We start from the raw sequence: 18,237 nt of genomic DNA, 5'->3' as shown, positions 1-18,237 counted from the left end.
AAAACGAATAAACTCTAAGAACTGATTTATTTTCATCCAGTAACAGTTTCATAAAACACAAAATAAAATCGCACAGTCTTCAGTTTTATTGTGGAAAGCTGCACTTCCTGTTCCAAATGTTTGATGGCAGACGTAAATTTTTGTTCATAGACAGTTTTAAACAATTGCTTTTTATGGTTATGGGGCAGTCACACTCATTCAATCTAATTATGCCCTCCCAATCTGCTGTGGAAGACTCAAACAAGAGATGACGTTTAAATTATAATTTGTGTTTGTCTTATTTTTACGGTAGCCCTAAGCGGACATGCATCCACACTGTTTTATTTACTCAGTACTGTGATTTTTATGCCCGGTTATTTTCTCGAGATCTCCACTTATTTATCTCGAGATAGCAACGCTGCACCTCCGTAACGTTAGATGATCATAACTCGTGTCCCCAGAGTTTCAAAAGCACAAAACAAACATAGAAACAGGCTTAACTTCCCTCATCAGTGTGGGCAATGGCAGCATGGCATGCCCTGCTCTGTCATGTTTTCTAGATTGCAAAAAAATTATATCGTTATCACGAGAAAACAAGCGTTGTTATCTCGAGATAATAAGATAAATAAATCAAGAAAACAACGGGAATTACTCGTTATAACAGGAACAAAAGAGTTCCGTAAAATCCGGTGTATAAGACGCACTTTTAATACTTTAAGAGTGGGCTGCGTCCTATACACCGGTGCAACCAATATACCAGTATAAAAAGCAGAGGGTATTTTACCCAGATGATGGCGCTATCTGGTTGTTAAGTGGCGACGTCACATCTCTGCATTAAACTGTTTCCGGGTCCAAGCCGCTACAACGTCCCCTATTTATAATATGCCGCAGTGCTGTTTTCCCCGCTGTTTTAAGGGAGGAAAACTAACTTGATTGTTGCTAACGCTTTGTCACGCACATGCACCGTCATGATCGCCATTGCAGCCGCCACCCTCACAACAATCAACGTTACCGTAGAATGCCAGCCACCGATAGCTAGCAGGGTTGCAAACTCAACATGGCGAAAACAGATGGTAGGCAATAAATTGAAATAATGTTGACATCATTTGTATACACGCTTTATTAATAAATAGCGAAAGAAAACCTTTTTCCCTCTGGGATGCCCCCAAAAACATTCTTATATTCCGGTGCGACTTATTCCGGATTTTACGATAAATAGTATGTATGGATGCGTGTCCGCTTAGGGCTTCCATAATTTTTCAAGTTTCAGTTTTATAAACTTTATAATTACAAACTTGAACGAGAGAGTTGTTTGGAAACTGTGGCAGTCAGGGTAAAGATTTCACAGTGTGCTTCTGTTTCTTACCTAGCAAACTGTGTTCCCACTCGACGGTGGGAGTTATATTTTATCATAACTGATGAAGAAATTCAGACACAAACTTCTGTAATAAGGCCCGACTCATAATAAACCAGATTTATCCTTTCATCCATCTATCCACAGCGGAGCCACAATTAGACGAGAACAGACCTATTTCTCAGGCTGCATTTCACATCAGGGTCATGAATAAATCTTTGTTTTTGTTCGTACCTGCCTCTGTGTCACGCCTTCCATCTGTGCTTCATCACCCCATCGCTTCTGTAGAAATAGATCCCCTCAGCATCCTTCTTAGTTTACCCAATTCTCTACAGCTGAAGAGAGGAGCTCTGTCCTATTTCACCTTTTTTTTATAAACTTGAAGTTAAGCTCAAACTTTATCACTTACAGCAATAAATTGAAATGACATCTGAGCTTGAAGTCATTAAAAAAACACATTTCTAATTTGCAGGGTAATCCGGCAGCAGTAGTATTAAAGTGAAAGTTAGCTGCAGAACAAAGAGAGTTTAAAAACACGCAGCAGCAGTGTGTCAGTGGGTTAATGATGTGGCAGGACAGAGCTGCCCTCTTTCATTATTCATATTTCTCATTTCATTGTCTCTGTTTCTTCTTTTTGTCATATTGTTTTCTCATCATGGTTTTCCATCTGTTCTGTATTCCATTGGACTTCTCAGAGTATGCTTTCACAAGTAAGTTTCTCTTCTCGCTGTCTTGTCTGATTTATTTTCCTCTGTACTCCACTGCATTCATTTGCGACTTCCCCTTTTAAAAGATAAATGTGTGTTAAAGGGACACGCTAAAAAAAACGCCAATGCAACAATGCTCTCCAACACGTGATCTCTTCATTGAATTGATTCATCTCATTGTTGTACTCATTTTCCCATCAGTGGTCCATTTTCCATTCATAATCTAATGTTTTGTAGCCACGTGATTGGTTAATCTGACAGATTTACATGGCTTATTTGCACCATAGCCTTTAGTGCTGACTCCTTAAGGGGGGGGTATTATGCTACATTTCAAGCTTCATATTTCACTCTGTGATACCTGTGGTGTAGCTTAGCATAATTTACAGTTAAAAAAACTCATCATTTTCTCTCACACTGGTGCTCTGTGCAGGCCCTCGTACAGCCTCTGCCTGGCCAGCTCTCCAAAGCCTGTTGAGGCTGCACTTTTTGACATCACAAAGTGCAGTGTGTAGAAAAAACAGTCTGAAACCTGGGGCCGGTTTCATAAAGATGTTTTAGACTGGTCTGTAATGTTAGGCCAGTCTTAATGTTTTAGGACATATGCAAGTTAGACCGTTTCACAAAAATAAAGACTGACTCATTTTAAGCCAAACTAAATTAGACACCTTACCCCCACTGCTCACTCAGCACTAAGACCCATGTTGCCATGGTAACAATCAGTGACACCTGCTGACCAGTAGCACCACATTTTGAACATCTTTGATGGTCCTGTCAACAGTCAGATTAACACTGTTTACTGTTGCTGCTAATTTTTCTGTTGTTGTTACACTCTTTGCTGAATTTCCAAGTAAAATTCCCTGATAAGCTCCAACAGCCAAACATTTTCTGCTAGGGTAAACGGACTTCAGCGGTCATTTTTTGTGTTTTGAAAAAGGTCTTAATTTACCCAGAATTCAATGCATCATGGTCCTTCTTAAGATAGTCAAGAACTAAACTGCTTTGTGAAACGGTCTGTCTGAAGCCTGACTATTTGTTACATCTAAGCCATAGCTTGGTCCATCTTTGTGAAGCCGGCCCCTGGCGTTCACAGCAGCCTGCAGACCGAGCCGAGAAGCCTGGGGATTACTCCAACATACTTTGACCTACAGATTTGAAACTTCACCCATGTTTAGTCTGGACATCCAACATTTAAAAACTATATGTCTGAAAATGTGAAACAGCACAATACCCTCTCTTTAAGTAGAGCCTACTGAAAGTATCTTGAGTTTCTCTAGTTTAAAGTATTTGTACTTTAGCACTGCAGCAGTTCAACCAATGACTGTTATGTCAGGTCTCTAAAGAAGGGGAGAATAGCCTCAGAGTCAACACAGAGGAATGCAGGTGTATTATCTTGTGGTTTACTGGTAATTACGTTAAAAGCTGGGCTATGTTGCGCATAAATGCCCCGTATGGGAAGGTAAGGTTTAAATATTTTTTTGCTTTCGATTCCCAGAAATCTTTAGTATTCCCATTTGTGCTTGCGGTTTGCCTTTATTTTGGTTTTGTAATTTGACCAATGAACCTGATGAGAATTGAGTCTCAGAGGTCGGGAGGGTGCACACTAAGCAAGACTTTAAATAGCTTCCTATTGAAGTGCAGGTGGGGAAGAGATGGAGCCTTCTTTGGACTGTTTATATGCTAACTGCTGCTAAGGAGCAGTTTTTAACACCTGGTGTTTGTTTTCTTCATCACAACTGTGGCCAACATAAATAGCATGGTCATACTCAGATTGCTCGAATACCAAGGTGAAAACGCAGTTAATATAGCCTGCAGGAAATCATTGAAATGGCACAGGTGGCATGTTGTTGATGTTGTATAGCCTTTAGTTTTGGACCAAGGAGTTTTTATAAGCAATATTTTAGACATTACCTTTGGATTTGTTTAAGAAGCACAAACGTTTGTGTTTGTGTTGTGGGTGGAGGCTAGACCCTGTAGAAATGTGACAGCTTGAAGTAATTGCTAGTTCCTTCTGTAATTGAAACAATGGGTACCAAAACAAAAGGTGGTTGGCATAGGTACAAGCGGAAGCTAACACTCTGCTAAACAAAAAAGATTGCAGCAATGGAAGCTCAAAAAGTGGCTGACTGAAGTCTGTAATTTTCATTGTTCAGTTGTTGATAATACAAATGCGGTTATTGTCCCTGCTTTCTTTGTTCCTATAATGTTTACAGGCATTCATTTCTAAACAATAAGGTGGGCCCATTCTGTTAAAACTCAGAGTTTGAACTATTGGGAAATTTCTTCTTCTTCCCTTAACTTGTAAAAAGCAGCAGACAGCCCCAGCCGAGCATCTGGGGACCAATTCCTGGTCCATTGCCAGAGCATTGGTCCAAGGTTAAGGTTGATGGTTTATTTATTGGGCAGTAAAGGTTGTTGAACAGTGCTGTGTTGTGGACAGGTTCTCCCACCATTCCATAAAAAATCTGAAATACCTTTAAATGAAAACAGTTTTTTTAGTGCATGGTATGAGATTTGGTTTTATGGTATACAAACAGGTGGACAATTATATGGAGGAGTAACCACCTTTGCCAAGCTGCTGGGGATGTCAGCAAGATAATTGTTTCTACAGCTGCAAACTGACACGACATCGTCTCCTCCTCTTGCAACATTGAACCCCGAGGAACACAACTTTGGACTTATTCTGTATTAAGAAAGGCCTTGTGTTTTGTCAGGTTGATCAAATTGACATTCCCAAAAAGCTACAACATGTGCGCTTCTTGTTGCATTACATTGGTTGCACTATTCGCCATATTCACACGGCGGCCATTTTTCTCAGTCATTGTGCTCAGGCTGGGAAACGTAACTGCTGTCACAATGTCATATCGCTATGTGCCATGTTGTAAGTATTGTAACATACCTCCAGTATTACCATATTTAAAGGTAAAACAACACATTTTGTAACCCATTAGCTACAGTTTGACAGCAGCTTACATTAGCATTCAACCACCTCCTAGCTAACATTATCGTTTGAATAAAACAACACGAATTCCTGGCATACGGTAATGCTAGCTAGTAAAATGATTGAATGCTAACTTTAGCTGTTGTTTAAGCTGTTGGGTTATCTAGTATGTTGTTTTATGTTGAAATATGGCCTGATTTTCACTCTAATTAGTCAACAGCATATGAGCTACCCTAAGTGTAATGTCGGGGAAAATGGCCGCCGTATGATGAATAGAAACAGGTGCTTAAAAACAAGAGGAGTCATTGTCTGTGAAGGTTCTCAGTCATCCAGGTCATGGTAATTCTAAGCTTAATCCAAAAGGCAACTGGACTTGGTTGAAGAACTTCTACCAAGTTGCCTTTTGGATTAAGCTTAGAAAGAGGAGTCTTTGTGCTTCAGGAAAGGTCTAAAGAAATTCCTCATCCCCACGGCAGTGAAGTACAAAACTGACCCAGCAGTGAGTTGCTCTTATCGAGGAGATCTCCGGCTCCTCTCACCATGTTTTCACCATCTTTCAGTTTCATCAGAGATCCCACCCTCTATCGCTGCCACCACTATGGCCATTAGTGAGTATGCCAGTCGAGCAGTGTGCAGTGTGTCTCTCTTCACCTCTCTCTCTGTTACCTGCTTGGACTCACTGTTAGTGTAGATGTTCATTTCTGTCTCATAGGGGAGCGCTGTAGTGTTCAGCTACAGCGAAATGATGCTTTGCTAACAGTCTTCTCATAGATTGTGATTTTACTAACATCTGTGGAGGACATGACGGTCGCTCTTCTAATTGCCTGACTATATTGTTGTGTCTGACATAATCATTGTGTGTGTGTGTGTTCATAATTTTAATCACAGTAGAAACTTAAGACTCCTCTGATTGGACTGCAATGTGCTTGGAATACATAGAGTAGATCATAATATGTTTGCTTTGTTGATTTGGGGACGCAGATGTCAAAATAAAAGCCCCATTTAGACCGCTGGCTGCAGAAATCAATGCTGACACTATTTTTTTACTGAAGCCCTAAGTGGACATGCATGCATACATGATATTTTACTCTGTTTCACCGTGATAACGAGTCATTTTCTGGAGATCATGTAACGCCAGATGATCACAACTTGAGTTTCAAAAGCTCAAAACAAGCATAGAAACAGGCTGAACTTACCTCATTAGTGTGGGCAATAGCAGCACTGCTCTGTAACATCACAGTGACAAGTTGTTCTGTTTTCTAGATTGACAAGAAATGATCCCGTTATCACAAGAAAACCTGCGTTGTTATCTTCAGATAACCAGATAGATAAGTCGAGATCTTAACCGGAATTTAACTCGTTATCACGGGAGAACGGAGAAAATAAAATGTGTGGATGCATGTACACTTAGGTAGATAATTTGTACATCAACTTTCAACCATTTGACATTTCAACATCAGTTGTTGAATCATAACACCGTATTATTTAACACATACTGACTCTCAACATTTAGACATAACTGTTCAGTGTTTGTAGGCTTCGTGCTAACTTGTGTTTGTCACTGTTATTAGTCAGTTCTGACTTGCACATAAGTAAAAACCATTAGTGTCAATATCACATTAGTAAATTCAAGAGAAAACACTGTAATTTAGGAATACGTCTTAAACGAGTCTGTCAGTCAGGGTCAGTAACCTGTAATTTAGTCATTGAAAGAATTTTACCTCCACAAACACAAAGTCGAACACGACATCAGAATGTTTTACTGCTCATGTTGTGCATCTCATAAGCAGAACTTGCAGTTGCCATGTTGGTTTGTGCATTGGCAGTTAACGTGTATAATTACAGTAATTACCACTGATTGGTTAAGAAATTCTTCTACATTTGAAGGGTTTTCATTAGAAGTTCTTCCTCGTTTCATGACTAAACAATATAAAGGAAGCTTTTTCCCACCACTTACCAAACCTGTCCCCGTCTCTCTGCCATCTAAATACTGTAACTCTTATCTTTAGCACTCTGTCACCGGAGACTTAAAATTGTCTTGAAAGCCCCTCAATCTTCCCCATTACTGCCTGCATTCAGCTCAGACACAGTATCACATCATCTGACGTTCATGACAGGGCTGTTCACACTACTCTTCAGGATTCAGCTTGTCTATGCAGACAGCTAAAGTAAAGACATCTACATGCAACAGCCTGGAAATGTACTCATGCCTTCTTTGGCTGTTTAGAAATCGTACACATCCTTCCAGGTAATCGATGTAGTGACTGATATTGATCAACAACACTTGCAAGCTTAAATTGTCCAAAGAGCAACTAACCCATGTGACTGCTTGTTGCTTTAATTTGAGGTAACAGTGTGCAGTGTGTGAAGAAACATGGCTTGTGTGTGGTACAATCTGACTGCAGTACATGTTTTATGTCTACTGTTTGAGCTCCTGATGTACCGTATGAGGACTGTTTGTCTTTGCAGTGTTCCTAACCGCATCTCTCCCTTTGATAATCAGATGCATTCTCAGCTTTCATTAGTTTGATCTAGGATTTAGTTGTTCATGTACATGCCGCAGCTACTGTTCTATGTTTCCTGCAAGTGCATCACTCAGAGCAAATGTCAGGGATGCTTTTAGCCCCTCGTGATGTTCCATGTGTTCATACTGTCGTCTGCCGTGTTGTGTTTCATATTCAGTCGGCATGGTTTGTATTTTAGAAGCTGCAGAGTTTCCTCTGCTCTTCGTTTGACCCACATTTCCTCTTTGTCCCAGGGAAGCCAAACACACCGCTGTGTTTCTCTACCTTTAATTTGTCTTCATTGGCAGTCATGGCGTTAGAGGTGACCACAGTTCAAACTCAGATTTATTAAGAATCAAAGAAAATCCATCAGAGGAAAAGCTGTGTAATCTCTGGATGCATGAGGCAGGTGTCGGTGTGATGTTTTGGTTGTATCTTAAATCTTAAGATCAACATGAATGTTTTTTTCATTTATTGATATTCTTAATCTTAACAACCAAAACTAAAACCTGCAACTGCTTCATATATTCAGCAACATGTTTTTGATATGTGTCAGAAAATGTTTATGGATTCTGTATTTCTCTCGGCTGTTTGTGTTCCTTTGTGTCATTTTGTGTTTAACATTCTTGTTCATTTGTTTATTCTGTTTTCATCATTTCAAAAATGTTTTGTATGTTTCCCATTTGCCCCCCCGCCCGCCTCTCCCCTCGACCCCCCCCCTCCCCTTTTCCTATATTTTCTTTTCAACCCATCATGTGCGTGCACATCATGTGACTTTGTCATGTGGCTCTTGCATGGTGCTGATGATGTCGTCTTCGCTGGCCAACAGAAGGTAATTTTTTTTGTTTGTTTAGTTTTAGATCACATGATCAGCAAAGATCACATAGAAGACATTTCCTTTGTTAGATTCATGCGAGACATCAAAAGCTTTCAGGTTTTTTGGCCATGTTTCATCCATCTTTAGGAACATTTTCATCATCTGCATTTAAAATCCAACTTTTGTCTTTCTAACCAACTACAATGATTTTGCACATTTTCCTTTGTACACATGCAACCACAACGCACAACTGTTTCCATCTGAGTGCCTTATTAAAGATTCATTCTATACAAGTAATGTCATCCATAATCTGTAAGAAATGCACAGCAGGGCCACATCCTTTTAACTCAATATCACCGAGCTGGCTTAATGTGATTCCTGGCCCCACATACTTGGTTTCACACCTGCATTGACGTGTGTGTGTCCTAATCAAGACACAGTCTGCATGTTAATACCCGGTGGAAATGGTGTCTTTGATTTAAGTTCTTCAGAGCTATCTGAAATATATTTGAAGCTTTTGTTGTTCGACTCTGAGTCAAAGTGAGCTTAAAGACTTTTTAACAGCCAGCTGAAAACTTCTCATACGGTCGCTTCTTACCACGAGGCACCGATAAGGAACATTTAAATCAGGTGAATTATAAAACTTATTTTACCAGAAAGAAAACATTAATACTTTTTAACACACCAAAACTCCATTAAATTTTAAGTTGGTGAATAAGATGGTACATCCAGTATGGCACAGATCGAACTGGATTTTGGCTTGAGATATTGAGCCAAGACTGTCGCATGTTTCACATGTTTTTATAAGCCACAGTGCTGAGCCAGCTAATTATACAAGGGCTGTTAAATACTGTATGTTATACTCCTTTCCCCTCGATTCAAGAATCAAAGTTTGAACCGGATCAGCAGAAGACAACTTAGCATCATGTTAGCCAGGTTTAGCGAGATTATGACTTAAGGCCAGTTCAGATCAATGATTCGCAACGAGACTGGATGCAGCTGGCCAAAGATTCCCCTGACATCTGAACGTGAACATTCTAAAACTGGGCCGTTCACATCAAAGCAACGCAACACACACAGACACAGCTGACCGTCTCCATAGCAACGACGCACTGACATACCCCACTTAGGCCCAGGTTACATGGATTAACCAGCTGGATCGTTATAAAAAGAAGTGGATGACAGTGACGGTGACATGCTCGCAACGTTAGCTGTTACACTGATTAAAAAACATCTTTGGCTACTGCAGCGCCAGAGGCAGCATGCCTACGCCAATTTATGCTGCTTCCTGATTGGCTGAGGTGAAATAGCTAAATCATTCAGTTCTAAAACTGCATTTGTAAATTTGACAAGTCAAATCTTCCGCAACTCCACGCAACGGCTTCAGATGCTCTGCAGCTAACCAGTTCACACCGCTGCAATTTTCTCTGCAACATTCTCAAACTGTTTTGTTGCGTTGCGAATCATTGATCTGAAGGGGGCTTAAGAGCTGAATCAGCTGGAGATCATTCAGCATCATATTACTCTGGATTTTTCATGTGACCAAAAACAATCAGGCACAACAGGGTCAGTATTTACATTTGAATCCAAACGTCTGTATTTTATGCAGGTTTTCTTTTCTTTATATCAAAAGGTTTTGTCAGCCTGCTTTTAGTTTAACTCTTATGCTAATTCTGTCCCAGATAGCATCTGTTGCTATCATAGGTTTGACTGAAATCAGTACATCTTTTGATTACTACATCTGTCAATCACATTTCACAAAGTGCCACTCACTCCGATCTGCATGCACTGTTAAACATAGTTCTCATACTCACTCACAAAGCTAACTTTTCTTATTTCTCCCCCGAAGTTATCGACTGTAGCTCAGAGTTTCACTGAATGGACTCACAGCAGCCCATTGCATTTCTGCAGCATGCAAGTCTGTCTCCTGTTTCTCTTTGCACCCTTCTTCTTCTTGTTCTGCTGTTTCCCAATGAAGTGTCGGTCCTGTCTGCATGTGTCCGTGTCTTTGCCGTCATGTCTTCTAAGTACTTGCACGCCTACGAAAAAAAATTCATTCGTGGAACATGAAGAATCTGAGAATAAAGTCGAGATAAGATTAATTATAAAATCTGATCATTTTAACACCAGGAGTCTGAGAATTAAAGACTTTTGCTCTGAATTATTCTTGTGTAATACATACAGTGTGATGCATTGGTTCGTAATAGTGATATGAAGAGTGCAATGGATCATAAGAAGGAATTATGAACGCACACATTTGACGTAACAATCCTAAAATGAAGGATTTCTTTTAGCGTCAGCATGTCTTCAATAACTTGCTCAGTTCTATCCACTAATCACAATGTACGCTGGAATATGAGGGAGGATGCTGTATAAGGGCGGGCTGCATGTGGAAGCTACCGTCCACGCCATGGGCCAAGCTCCACATGTTCCCCCCCCCGAATGTGTAACAGCACCTAACATGTTCCAGCCTGCATGAAGAAACGTCTCATTCTAACCTCTGCTTTCTCTGTTGTAGCCTCAGAAACAATGACCTAACTCTGAATGATGCTCGTGAATAACACTGCCGAATGTACCGATGTCTACCTGCCACCGTGTTACTGCTGCTGTTACTAACCGACACTGTCTGATTCACTTCCAGCATCCGTCACTCTCACTCCCGCGTAGTGGAATGCAGTTTTCAGGCTCTGATGATTACTTACGATCAAGAACAAGTGCCTTCATGCATATTCATGATTTAACTACAGCCACTAACACTGATGTTTGAAATGTTTAATTCTGGGTCTGAAACATGAATGCTGATTTTTATTCTGTGTGAAATGTGTGGCAATTTTATTCTTTGTCTTAGATAGCCAATGACTCACCAAAAACAGCAACGATTCAGATCTCCATCACGCCTTATATTACATCAAACCTAATTTTTCTGCCACCTGCTGATGTGCTGATATTATAAGATTGTCGGCACAGGAAATACGCTGTCAAATCAGGACGTAGTCTATTTAATAACACAATAACAAGACCAACTGTGTGTAACCAATATCTACATAATTAATCTTCATTGTATGTCCCCTCCCTCCATGCACGTACAGTGGCATGACAGAATAAGCCAACATCATTATCCAAGCACACAAAACACCTCGACCTTCCCTCCCAATAAACTATGTATATATTATTAAAAGTAATAGAGTAACATGTCTGATCAAGGCCAACAGCCTCATTATGGGGCGGCCCAGCAGTCATTACTCAGGAGAGCAGAGCGGATAATGAGGAGCGTCTGAGGCACACTCGCTGCCCTCTGTCCGTTCAAGCTGCCCTCACAGGGACGCTCCATCCCAAAATCTTATCATTGATAATGAAATACTTCCTCACAGTGAAAAGTCAGTTTAACATTTAAACATTTTCTGAAAGTACAGAAAACATTAGCTGTGTCCCAATCCAGGGGCTGCATCCTTCAAAGGACCTATTTGAAGGCTGCCACATTTTGAAAGTCCTTTAGATGCAGCAGACAAATGAGTCAGACCACGAAGGTTCCATCAGGTGCATTCTTCGCAGCACAATACATCCCCAGATTCATTGCGTGCCAATTCAAACGAGATTGTGGACTCTTACGCAGCTGAGGAACATACTTTTAAATGTGAACATTTTTGGTTTTAAACTCAATCAAAAAGCTAGCGATACACAGGTAAGAAATAACAATGAAACGGCCCTTCAAATGAATCATCTTGAAAATTTATGCTAGCTACTTAGCCTGCTAGCTAGTTGTTGCTAGGTGACAGGAGCGGCATTTGGTGACGCAAGGGTAAGGGCAGGAACAGCTGGTGACGCAAACAGGAAATTCTCCGTAGGCCAGACCGTCTCATTTCAGTTAAGCCTTAGCGGTCTACGCAGGTTACGATTGCCCCATCCTCTGTAGACCGCGTCCTTCGAAGGCTGCAGCCCCTGAGATTTGGACACAGCTACTGTTCGCCATTTCAAACAAGATGGTGGACTCTTACGTGGCCAAGGAATACACTTTTAAATGTGAATTTAAATGCTGCGATACACAGGTAAAAAAACGGCCCTCGAAACAAATTGTCTTTAAAATCATATAGGTTAAGTCTTGAGACCGCCTCCTTCAAAGGCTGCAGCCCCTGAATTGAGACACAGCTACTGTTTGTCAGAACACACAAAACCAAATCCTTACAATAAGGATTCATTTGACCTTTTTCTGATCCGCCACGGCCATGATTACAGTTACGTTTGGTTTAGGCACGAAAAGGTTGTGGTCATGGTTTAAAGAAAACAAAGACTGTAAGTAACAGGAAACAAACAGCAGTGTCCTGGGTCAAAGACCAAAGCTTTGTAACCCATTTATGAAAATCCGCCCCGCTCCTTCAGATGTTTTGATACGCTACAATGTCACTTTACTTCCACCTTTTTGTCCTGAATGGTAAATGGACTGCAATTATATAGCGCTTCCGACCACTCTAAGTGCCTTTACACAACATGTCACATTCACCCTTTTGCACACACATTCACACACTGTTCTACAGACAACAATAAATCACATGAGCGCTAAAGATCTCTGACTGCAACACCTAATAATCAAATTATAATTAGGCATTAGAAAATATACAGATTTTTGTTGTTTTAGTTATTTTGTGAGGACACTCTTAGTTGCTTTACTTCATGACAGGTAAAAAAATCAAAACATCCATAGAAACGTAAAAAATCTGATTCAAGATTCAACATGTTATTGTCACTCCGGTTATACAAGTACAATCGTGTGTAAATGTTTAGCTCGGAGGCTCCTTTTAAAAAAGAAAAATACTAACTATATAAGACATAAAATATATTAAAATAAAATATATAACAATATAAAGAAGCAGTACAAAATAAAATGAAATTATTATGAATTATTAATGAAACTATTACTGCTATTAAAACTCATAACTATTCATAAAAAGCCATAAAAGCGTATATATCAAAAGAAAGATTTGGGGGACGTGTCACAACAACACAACATAATGTGGCTGCATTAATGTCTCTCTAAGCTGTTAAGGGACGAGAACATTTACACCCAATCCTCCAGTTCAGTGCTCCATGCTAACTCTGTTAGCATACACTGTCTAATTGGTGCTCATTATTTTTCCTATATGGAAAAGGCTTCGTATGTTTATAAAATACCATAATATCACCTGAGTGGGACCCTGACTCTAACAGTGTGCATGCTGGAGCTGTCGGGCTCTGCTGTGAAAATGGCCGAGGAAGCTAAAAGCTTTTACTTCGTACAGTGTGTTTGTGACAAAGCGCGCCCGAGCTGCCGGTCATTACATCTTATTTTCCCCATGCTCTTACATAAACCAGTCAGACGTGAATGCATTACTTTTAAGATAATTACCACTTCAGTGTGTCACTGCTGGGTTCACATTAACCTGCTTTTAACATGAGATTGCTCAAACATAATGTTGTGAAATCTGCTATCAACATATGACAGCAGTGGAGCCAATGATCTGCAGGGATTTATTATTGCATTGTCTGTGTTCACATCCTTTAACAGCTTCCTAAAGCAACATGACAACACGAAAACTCTGTTAGACCAACAAAGAAGGCCTTCATCACACTGTGATTACGCCTCCACATCTGCAGTTTCCTCTGATTGCAACGCTTGTTAGAAAAACATCTTAAAACAGTATAGGCTGGAGAGACAATCAATTCCAACAGTCGAACTCGCAATCAATTAAAGTTTCAGCTTAGTTGCCCTTGAAGCACACTTGAACACAGCAGGTACAGGCACAGTAGGTATATTGCATTAAGAGAACAGGGAAGGTTTTGATGCAACAACCATACTGTATGTCAGCTGATCATAATTCCTTGGTTTGTCCTGTGCAGGGGAACCCAGTGCCCCCATACTAGAAGCCAAGGTCCAAAGGGAGGGCAATGTTCTTAAGGTCAACTGGATCAAGCAGGACGATGGCGGCTCTCCCATTAAACACTACCTGGTCAGATACAGGGCTGTGAGTATACTCGGCAAGGAGGCGACTCGATGCCATTTTGATGTTTACCAACTGCAAGAAGGATTTGAAGAAGTACACCTGAGAAAAACACACATTTTTGTATCCCAACAAGTTGTACCTTTATTCTGTATGTTCCCACTTCTATCATTATTGACATAAGAGCTTTTTGTGCCAGCTGAATTTAGTCGGTAGTCACGAATAACTGTGTTTGATCGATCACCAAGGCAAAAAAAAAGAACCCAGCCAGAAATTTAGCCCAGCAAAATATGTCTCCCCCTACAAACATGTACACCTCGTATTTCATTGCAAGCTATGTTTAAGCTTTACTTTAAAGCTCCTGTGAGGAACTTTCTGTTTGTGTTGATTTTGGCGCCCCCTGTGGACAAAGCCGTACCTCTTAACTCTTCGCTGATTTTTGTCCTGTACATGCTTAAGTGGTTGTTTTGTATCATTCACGTAAAATTTTGGACCTGGAAAATCTAAACAAAGGCAGCGTGCAGTTAATCGCTTCATCAGACACCTACCCCCCCCCCCGCCAGCATTTTCAGGCATTAAAAATAACTATATAGAAATAATCAGTGTTGTCGCTGATTGTCTGGTTTGCGTTTGTTGCTCATATAGAGTCATCAGAATTAGTCTGTTTCATAACCAGAGAAAAACTCCTCACAGGAGCTTTAAAGTACATTAATCATAATAATATATTCTATGGAGCTGTAGAAGCTTTTCTACACTCAATCACAGCGTATAGAGACAGACAACCTTTTACGCTAACATTCACACCTACAGGCAATTTTACAGTCACCAATGAACCTCACGAGCACCCGGAGCAAACCCACGCATGCACAGGGGAGAACATGCACACTCCACACAGACAGGCCCACTGCGTTCGAACCGGTACTTGAACTAGGAAACGTCTAGCTCCTACCTCGTTCCATCTAAATACTAGTAAGAGAACAAACACACTTTGTTAAAGTTCTGAACTAGTCCATAAAACGACAAACTTTTAGGTACTCTCAGGCAGCAGTAGTTTACAAAGTTGTTTAAGCCCCCCAAGAGGCTTTAACCATTTCTATTTTAGCAAGTCATTCATACAGTCAAACAGAGTATCTCTAGCCTGGTATTTACAGCTGCGTCATGGGCTAGAAAGGTGCTACAAAGGCCAAAATAATCATATTCATCTCTCAAACACTCTGAAATGATCTCAGACCACCCCTTTCTCTGTGTTAGTATAGAGTAAAACCCATCTTGATCGCCCAGGTTTGAGATTCTCCCTTCTACATTCCCTCCTAGAAGCATGTATCTGGCTGGAAACCAGAGATCCGCCTCCCTCATGACAGCGACTACGCGGTGCTGAACGGCCTGGACTGGAATACAGAGTACGTGGTTCACGTGGTGGCAGAGAATCAGCAGGGCAAGTCGGAGCCGGGCGTCTTAATCTTCAGAACAGCTATAGAGCCCACCACCATCCCAGGTACTATTCCCCTCATCCCACCCCGAGCATCCACACACACACACACACCAGCCACAGTGCACAAAGGCCTCCACCGTGACCAGAGAAACTCTATTACTTGGATCCTTGACTGTAACCAGGTTCTTATTCAAAGCTCGCAGGCTGTAGGGTCTGACATGAATCATCTGTCTCTGCCTGCTGTGTGGGAGGTGCTTTGTTTTATAAAGCCCTTTTTAGTGCTGTTGGTAAAGTGAAACAAACTGAATATCAAGGGCTGTCTTATTTGCTGAAAGCATTGAAAAGTTACATATACTGTGAAATTTACAGTCGGTAAGACAAGAGACACTCTGACAAAACTTCAGGGAATGAGCACAAACTCTTACATGCAAACAAGGTGTTTCGTTTAGTCATGAGTATCCAGAAGATACATTCCTCTACATGGAGGGATGGAAAGATTGAAGGATTGTGTTATAGCAATGAAAGTTGGTCAGACAACTTTGCAGCCAACTTTTAAATGTGAATGTTTTTGGTTTAAACTCAATCAAATAGCTAGCGTGTTGTCCTTGAAACTAATTATCTTTAAAATAATAGCTTAAGTTACTTGACATTAGTTATGTTAGCTACTTAGCCGGCTAGCTTCTTGTTGCTAGGCGACAGGTCTATAGCAATGAAAGTTGGTCAGACATTATTTCCACATGCAAAGTATCACCAGTGGTTGGATTTAGAAAACTAAACCCCTGTTAAAGATGAGGTTAGGGAAAACTTAGCCAGCCCGCTCTCACTCCCAAGTTGTATAACGCGTCTTCTGTAGCCAACCGTATCGAAATATTCATCAGGGTTTCATTCAGAACGGGACTCGAGTCCCATGTGAGCAAATAGTATATACAGATGTTTTAAGAAGTTTAATTCCTTTAACTTCCTTTTAAACAGATGTGAGAAACTTCATGTGTGAGTTAGTTATAGCATATAACGCGAGTTATGTAACAAGAAAGCGTAGGTTAGTACTCATCTCAGAATCAGAATCAGAAATACTTTTCCCGGGGGGGAAATTCAGGTGTTACAGCTGCTCAGACACTGAGAGAGTACAGAGAAATATATGGCATAAAATAGAAGTAAGAAAAACAGCAAATATGTGCATTGTATTTACGATAAAATAATAGATCAGATAATTACATTTTAAATTTTAAATTTTAAACCCAAACTAAGTAGTTTTGGTGCCAAAATCTAATCAAACTTCAACTGTTGCTATTTTAAACACATGTTGTATTATTCTTGCACATCCAAAAGCCATAAAAAAATTAAACACACTAATATTTATACAACAGTACTTATACCCAAGGCCCCGTGTCCACATAGCGCATTTTACTGAGCGCCAGCGTCTTTTTTTTCAGTTGTTCCCAAAGAGGACAGAGCGTATGCAGCTGCATGCTGAGGCCCAGAGAAAAAGCGCTGCACCCAGCGTCTTCTTTCAGAGCGCTCCGCCTTTTTTGTGCAGTCGCTCCGAGCGCTTCGAGTTGAAAATCTCTGAACTCTTTAGAAAGGCGCTGGTGTCGTCAACCAATCAGATGGGGCGCCACTCATCTCCCTGGTTACCACCAAACATGGAGGAGCAACTTGTTTTGGCCGTTTCTAACCAGAGTTGTACATATGACAAACAAACAGTATCACAATGGAGACCGAAAAGCCTGTTTGTGAGAGCAGATCGGCCGGACACTAAATGTAAGTGTTGTGTAGCTTTTATTGCCCTACGCGTTGTTAGCTTGTTGTTAGCTGTGTAGTAAGTTAAACTTATTGTTGTCATAGACACAAAACTCACGTGCAACGTTTTTTCTCTCACCACACAAACGCTTCATCCCAGCTGCCAGAAAAAGGCGCTATGTGGACCCGGGGCCCAACTTGACCACTTGCATGTTCCAAACTGACAGTGGAGGGGAACCAGCTCGTTGTATTGTGCAGTTTTGGGCCACAGAGCGAGCTGCTGTATTTGACGAGTTTGAAGTAAAGGTGTTGAAATGAGCAGAGTGAGGCTTTTTAGTTCAACAGATGCTATGAGAGATTTCTTATCCCTGTCTCCATGCTACGGAGCATTTAAAGAGTATAAAATTTCATCAAACAGTCAAAGTGCTGAATGCCTCAAAGGGTGGTGAAAAGTTAAACTCTTATGTCATTAAAAATATACAAGCTAAGGAGGGTCGTCCAAAGTTTATTTTGCTTTTACCCCAGGCCTGTAGCTGCACACTTTCCTTCCACTGTTAATGTTAAACTTCTGCCTTATTCCAGTGTTTTATGTGTCTCCCACCTAATCCTTCCCTCCAGGAGAAACACATTTCTTTGTTTTTCATGCACAGAGCACCTTATTTGCATTTTAAAACATTGTGCTCACCCCACAAAATTTCAGAGACCAGGCTTCACAAGCCCAGCAGTAACTATTGAATCCATACGAGGAGCAGAGGCACACTCACCATACAATTTCTCTCCCTCTTTGATGTTCT

At 40.7% G+C, this 18,237-nt stretch overlaps 1 protein-coding gene across 1 annotated transcript in view; it reads left to right on the top strand.

Moving 5' to 3' along the window:
• Positions 1-18,237, top strand: part of LOC138605581 (neural cell adhesion molecule 1-like) — a 296,228-nt gene that overhangs the window by 252,445 nt on the left and 25,546 nt on the right. The window contains exons 15-16 of the mRNA XM_069677942.1: positions 14,171-14,295; positions 15,586-15,766. Coding sequence (XP_069534043.1) covers positions 14,171-14,295; positions 15,586-15,766 — 306 coding nt within the window. The remainder of the gene's footprint in view (positions 1-14,170; positions 14,296-15,585; positions 15,767-18,237) is intronic.

The sequence above is a fragment of the Semicossyphus pulcher genome, unplaced genomic scaffold (assembly GCF_022749685.1).
Source record: "Semicossyphus pulcher isolate SPU_LCO1_2020_fin unplaced genomic scaffold, fSemPul1.0.p SCAF_10, whole genome shotgun sequence".
Lineage (NCBI taxonomy): Eukaryota > Metazoa > Chordata > Actinopteri > Labriformes > Labridae > Semicossyphus > Semicossyphus pulcher.
This window is presented reverse-complemented; position numbering and strand designations above follow the sequence as displayed.